Source organism: Elephantulus edwardii, unplaced genomic scaffold (genome assembly GCF_000299155.1).
Source record: "Elephantulus edwardii isolate Elephantulus edwardi_28Jun2011 unplaced genomic scaffold, EleEdw1.0 scaffold00307, whole genome shotgun sequence".
Classification (NCBI taxonomy): Eukaryota; Metazoa; Chordata; class Mammalia; order Macroscelidea; family Macroscelididae; genus Elephantulus; species Elephantulus edwardii.
The window spans coordinates 805,722-812,192 of record NW_006400057.1 but is presented as its reverse complement, the minus strand read 5'-3'; the positions used below and the strand labels follow the sequence as shown (position 1 = coordinate 812,192).

The following is a 6,471-nucleotide window of genomic DNA, read 5'->3' as shown; positions in this document are numbered from 1 at the left end:
CTCATAAAGTCTAGCCTCCTGAATGATCTATTCCACATATAGATTGAAAAAGTATGGAGAAAGCACACAACTCTGACACCCTTCTTCCTGGATTTTTCCTTCCTTTGTTCATACAGCAGCTTCCTGGTCTAGGTATAGGTTTTTCATGAGCACAATCAAGTGTCTTTGGATTCTCATCCTTCTCCACGTTAGCCACAATTTGTTGTGATCCACACATTCAAATGCCTTTGCATAGTAAATAAAACACAAATCTACATTCTTCTGCTTTTAGCCAAGATCCAACTGACATTGACTATGATATCCCTAGTGCCACAACCTCTTCTAAACCCAGCTTTTATTTCTGGCAGTTCTCTGTGAATGTACTGTTCCCATCATTTTTTGTTGTTGTTACAATCTTCAGTAAGATTTTGCTTCTGTGTGATGTTAGTAATATAATTTCCATGCTCTTTTGGGTCACCTTTTTTTGAAATGCGAATAAATAATATGGATCTCTTCCAGTCAGTTAGCTGTCCTCCAGATTTCTTGGTACAATGTGGTGAACATGTCAAGCACTGTATCTGTTTGTTGAAATATGTCAGTTGATATTCCATCAATTTGGGGGCCTTTTTGCCTTCAGAGTGGTTTGAATTTCCTCCTTCATCACCATTGCTTCTTCATCATATGCTATGTCATTCATTATTCTGTGTTAGCCAGTTCTTTTGGGTACAGAGACTCTGGTATACTCCTTCCATCTTCTTTTGCTGCCTCCTCGATTATTGAGTATTCTGCCCATAGCATCTTTAAGTATTACTACTCAAGGCTTGAATTTGCTCTCCAGTTCCTTCAGATTAATAAATGACAAATGGGTCAATCCTTTTTTATTTTTCTAACTCCAGCTCTTTACACATTTTGTTACAATGTCATCAAGTTAACCATGACTCATACCAAACAACCCCAACAACAACAGCTAGGACCATTTCCTTATCCTGCACCATACTTTGACCTCTGTCTTGCTCAAGCCTACTGTGGTAGTCACTGTGTGATAATGGGGCTCTGACTCTATCCACCTAGCTGCTGCATTTTGATTTGGATATAAGGTTATGTGGCATGGGACTGAATGAGAATGGATCAAGCAAGAGGTTCCTCAGATTCCCCAAGTGGATAATAATATATCACTTGTCCCTACTGGTTAGGGCACAAACATACCTCTCCTCAGTCTGATGTCCTCAAGCCTCTGAGGTCTGCTGGTGCTCTGGGGGGATGAGGGTACGGTCTCGCTTCCATGCCCAGTGCTCAGGTTCATAAGCCTGGATCTGGAAAGACAAGGTTTGTTAAATGCTTTGCTGTTGAGTCAATGTCAATTCCTAGTGTCTTGTACAAGGCAGACTAGATATTCTTCCCAGAGTTTCCAAGGGTATAATCTTTGTGGGAGCAGATAAAATGTTCCTCTTTCCTGTGGAGCCACTGGTGAGTTTGAACCTCCAACCTTTTTAAAAAAAAATTTTTTTTGAGGGCTTCACGTTTAAAAATTTTTTTAATTATTATTTTTGTGTGTATGTACCGTCAAATTGGATCTGACTGATACAGGAGGAGATTGTCCCTCCTTCTCCAGCAGAGAACCTGATGGATTTGAACCGTGCACCTCTGGGATTGCAGTGCAACTTCTTGCCACTAGGCCACCAGAGCTCCCTTTGAACTTCCAACTTTTTGGTTAGTGCCATCAGATCTCTCCAGGAAAGATGCACTTGTGTGGTTAGGTATTGTCGAGTCAACTCTAATTCAGCACCTCCATGCACAACAGAAGAAAATCATGCCCTGTCCTCTGCCATCCTGAAAATCTTTGCTGTAGCCACTGTGTCAGCCCATCTCAATGAGGATCTTCCTCTCCTTCACTGACCCTGTACTTTGCCAAGCATGAAGTCCTTCTGCAGGGACTGCTCCCTCCCGATAACATGCCCAAATATGGGAGACCTTGCCTCACCATCCTTGCTTCTAAGGATGCCCTATGGCTGACCTCTGGAAAATTATCATCTCTACATCACCCCTTTCTTCTCTGTCCAGCCTCCCTTTCATTCTAACCCCCAAATCTCAATGCCAACCCCCCATGTTGCCCTCTTTTTCCAGTCCAGCCTGAACCCCCTAAGCCAAATCTTATTGTTTCCACCTCTTCACATTCTTCCCGGGTCACCCTTGTGTTCCAGCCCATGGACCGGACCATCTGCAGTCTTAGCTTGTGGAACTGTGGGCGCTGGGCATAGCTCTTCCCGTACAAGAAGTAAAACATGTCTTGTTTAGGGGCCTGGTTGTCCTCCTCCATGTCGTTGGCCAGGTAGCTGGAGACAGAAGTCAGGTTGCTTGTTAGGATTAGAACCAGGGAAGGTCTCCACCTAAGGTCAGCGCCTCAGAAAGGTTGCTGCCTGCTGTTACGGGTTGAATTGTGCAAATACCTGTCCCTAAACACGTGTTGTAAATCCTAACCTCTAGACCTGTGGTTATAATCCCAGTGAAGAATAAAGTTCTTTTTTGTTTATAGAAATGAGGTCATATCGTGTATCTTAAGCCTGGTTGCAGAATAGTCAAAATACTTGGCTGCATGTGCTAACAGGACTTTAAGTAAAGTGCTGCTGGCTGGTACACTGTCAAGGTTCTGGTATTTCAGCTGATTGTAGGGATGGATAATTGTTTTTAAATACACTCCTCACTATAAACCCACTGTCTCTGAGCTGCTTTCAACTCCCAGAAACCCTCTGGAACAGATAGCACTGCCCCGTAGAGTTTCCAATGCTGTAATATTTATGGCAGCTTACTGCCTCATCCTTCTCTCAGGGAGTGGCTAGTGGGTTTGAACTTACTACTACACCATACTTACGTATTCAGAGAGGGATGTGGGGGCCAAGTAGAACTGCCCCATCATACACAGAATAAACAATACTAAGAAGTGGGAGAGATGAATGTGAGTATCCCATTTCTCCCTTGCCCACACTCTCAGATCACCCACCCTCACAAAAACCCACTGCAGGAAATTCTGATTCATGCTAACCCCATGAGTTAGAGAGAACTGCCCCCTTGGGGTTTTAGCTATGATGTGTACGGAAACAGACCACCAGTCCTTTCTTCTGCGGTGACACTGGCTGGGTGAAAACGGCCATCCTTTCAGTGAGCAGCTGATCACAACCATCTGTGCCAACCAGGGACCTGGGCCCACACTTCCTGGGTATTGAGTATGGCGGCACCGTACTACTCACAGAGCTAGGAAGAAATGGATCCTCCGGTACTGCCAGGAGAAGAGGCCAGCCCGACTAAAGTACGCGATGGCCATGCTGAGGAGGTACTGATGGCAAGAAAGAAGAGGCCACAGGGGAGAGGTCACATTCCAGAAGAGGAGAAACTTTGGGGTTGGGGAATGGGAGACTGGAGCAGGGCTGCAGACCAGGAAAGAAAAACTATGTTGGGTAAGAATGCTCATTCGGGGAGCAAAAGGGTGGGTGTCAGGAGGTTGGTTGCAAATCTGGGAAGCCAGAGGAAAGGAAGTCTCAGTTTGTAGGAGTGTGTTCAGGCTGCCTGGTGTCAGGAGGGACCTTAATAGACTGGAGCAAAAGGGGACCCGAAGGAGCTAGAGAAGAGAAGCCTGGATTTAAGGTCTCAGAAACCAAGGAGCCTCTATCCAGGGCAACATTATAATCTAGCACTCAGCTTCCAAAGGACCCTGGACAAAGGCAAAGCTTCATACTGAAAGAACCTTCCAGAACCCTAACAAGAGGTGTTAGTAGATCATGAAGGAATGAGCACTGTGAGAGGCATCAGGTTGGAGATTTGTCGATTTCCTCTCCATCTTCGGACAGGTATAGAGGTTTGTTGAGAACAATACCTTGTCAGAGACTTTCAGGGCTTTGTCCCAGTCCAAGAATTTTTTAACGACAGGATCCTCTGTGAGGGGAAAAAGCACCTGTTAGGTTGGGAACCAAAGTTGAGTGGCTGTGGGGGAAATCCAGGACGAAGAGGAGAATTCTGCTTCCCTTGGAGAAGTTTCAGAAATTGTGGCCAGTGGGTAGCGTGACAGAGAAGAGAGAAGACCCTTTCGGGGCAAAGGATGGTAATGCCCCACCCTGAGTTTCCTGAGGAGCTGGGTATCAGTAGAAGGTGAGTGTGATTAAGATCTTTAAATAAACAAAGATGCCCTTCATAGCAAGTGGATGTACCATTTCATATGACATAGTGTAATTCAGGCATGTACTCATCTGATATTCACTCTTCAGTGTGTGAAGATGGCCTTGTTATCTCCTTGGTACAGGAGAAAACATTTAGAGATTGAGAAAGGCAGGTGAGAGGTCAGTGTTTTAAAGGATCATAGAAACATCATTGAAACTAAGTATTCTTTTTTTTTTATTAAATTTTATTAGTTTTAATGAACATTTACAGAGAAACTAAGTATTCTTAACCCAAGTCCAGACCTATTATATTTTTAGATGTTCCCTTATGTATGAATGAATGGTTTATAATGGAGTTGGCTATCACCTCCAGGGTTGAAGTATTCACCCAACTAACAGGGAATTCTTATCAATTGGAAAAGTATAGTTGGAAGTTCTTTTAAAAGATAATAGAATTGAAGGGTGCTTTCTGGGACCGCCTCCTACCAAGCAGCCTATTGAAGACTTCATGGTGTTCAGGCAACACAGATGACACCCTCTGTTTCTTCAGCTTCATCTTGAGTGCACTCAGAGACTCCACGGCCCAGGCGTCCTCTCGTTCTGGGCTTGCCTCCACCCCGAATGCTGTCAACCAATCCCGCTTCCCGAGAGGAGATTCTGGCATGGGAACAACCTCTGCATAGGGAGCTGAGTAAAGAAATGAGATCACAGTGTATGTCTCTTTTCCCTTGAAAGTCAATCAAACTCACTCACCCAGGAAACAAACCCTTCCACCCATCTTCTCTAGCTTTGAAGTCTGTTGGCCTTTTCTAAGCCATTTTGATTAGTCTCCCAAATCCCTCTCAGAACTCTCTTAAATATCTCCACACGCTGAGTCCACTCACCTGATGATCCTAGGACTTCATCCTCCACGATCTCTTCTAGGGCGCACACAGTGGAGCTTATTTGGTCCTCGCTTTGGGAATCTGGTTGATTACCTTCCATGATTTCTGTAAAACAACTCCTTCCCTTCCACAAAACCTAAACCCTAATGGGTCTAAACCACTATTCTGGATTCTGGCTGAATCCAAGCCCGTTTTCTCCTCTCTACACTAGGGAGAAGTTAAGAGTGAGAAAAACTCTAAGGGGTTACTGTTGTCAACCTACACTGTCAAACATCCACAGAGTTTGATCCTTCCAATCAGGAAGGTTGGAATTTTCTGATGTCATCAGGCAAACCAAACTGGCCACCCATTTGAAGGGAAACATAGGTAACTCCTGGATGTCTCGGGCCAACAGTGTCTAATACAACTGTTCCAACTGCCAACCATCCCCCCAAGCTACCCTCAATGTCTCAGAGTCATTGAGGATCATATTCCCTGCAAGTGCCATGCCCTCTCTATTCTAAAATGGATGCATATTAGACTTTCAGATCTAGCCTCACCTCCATCATTTTCTAAGTGTCCCTCATGAGTGATCAGTTATAGATTGGCTTGTACATCCAGTTTTAGCAATCTCATCTAACTAACAAGGGATGCTTTTTTGGGAATTCATTTGCAATTAATTAAATAGGACCTATTTCCTAATATCATTCCTATTTAATAGTTTCTATTTAATTAGAAATATACATTCCTAATATCTATAACTAATATAGTTATTAGAAGACTTCTTTTTAAAAATAGTAATTCAGTTGAATGATTTTGTCTCAGAGTGCTTCCTACCAAGTGCCCTGTTGAAGACTTCATGGTACTCTGATGGCCCACCCTCCCTGCCCCTTTCTGGGCCCAGGCTGGTAGGGAGGGAGGAAATGTAGGATAAACATAAATTATGCAATCTTACAAATATGAGACAAACATTTAATAACAATTAAAAAATCCTCCTCTCTTTCCCTATTAAGTTGACTTCAGTTTATGGCAGACTCCGGTGCCACATATGGTCTTCTAGGCTGCAGTCTTTACAGGAGCTGATAGTGAGACCTTTGACGCCTCTGGGTGCCTTCAAACTGCCAACTTTTTGGTTAGTGGCCGAGTGAAAACTATGCCAACTATAGATATTAACTGGTAAGATAAGTGTGATAAGACATTTTAATCACATATATGGTGGTTGATGTTATGTGCCATGGAGTTGTCTACGACTTCTAGATCAGGTGCTTCAAGTCTTTGTCACCTCTCCAAACAAGGTTGTGTCATCTGCGTGGTACAGGTTGTCGATGAGTCGTCCTGCAATCCTGATGCCAAATTCTTCTTCATATGCTGTTGTTGTTGTGTCCCATCAAGTCGGAATCAACCCATAGCTGACCCTCCACCAGATTTTCAGAGTCAGTTAATCTGTCTTGGAAGAAATGCAGCTTGGGTCTTCTTCAGGG

General features: G+C 43.9%; 1 protein-coding gene across 1 annotated transcript; it reads right to left on the bottom strand.

Annotated features, from left to right (window-relative positions):
* Positions 1 to 1,205: 1,205 nt before the first annotated feature.
* On the bottom strand, positions 1,206 to 4,737 carry LOC102865654 (speedy protein B-like). Its single transcript, XM_006901065.1, has 5 exons — positions 4,614 to 4,737; positions 3,848 to 3,906; positions 3,225 to 3,310; positions 2,144 to 2,312; positions 1,206 to 1,292 (listed from the first exon to the last, which is right to left on the bottom strand). The coding sequence occupies exons 1-5, from the start codon at positions 4,681 to 4,683 to the stop codon at positions 1,206 to 1,208; spliced, it is 471 nt and encodes a 156-aa protein (XP_006901127.1). The 5' UTR covers positions 4,684 to 4,737.
* Positions 4,738 to 6,471: the final 1,734 nt, after the last annotated feature.

What these genes read in the sequence shown, in the direction of transcription:
- LOC102865654 (XM_006901065.1), bottom strand. Translation starts at nt 4,683, where the DNA reads ATGAAGCTGAAGAAACAGAGGGTGTCATCTGTGTTGCCTGAACACCAT. An exon ending in ATCCATTTCTTCCTAGCTCT is followed by an intron (nt 2,313 to 3,224) that starts GTGAGTAGTACG and finishes TTCTGTCTCCAG; the next exon opens with CTACCTGGCCAACGACATGG. An exon ending in CCCGGGAAGAATGTGAAGAG is followed by an intron (nt 1,293 to 2,143) that starts GTGGAAACAATA and finishes TTGTCTTTCCAG; the next exon opens with ATCCAGGCTTATGAACCTGA.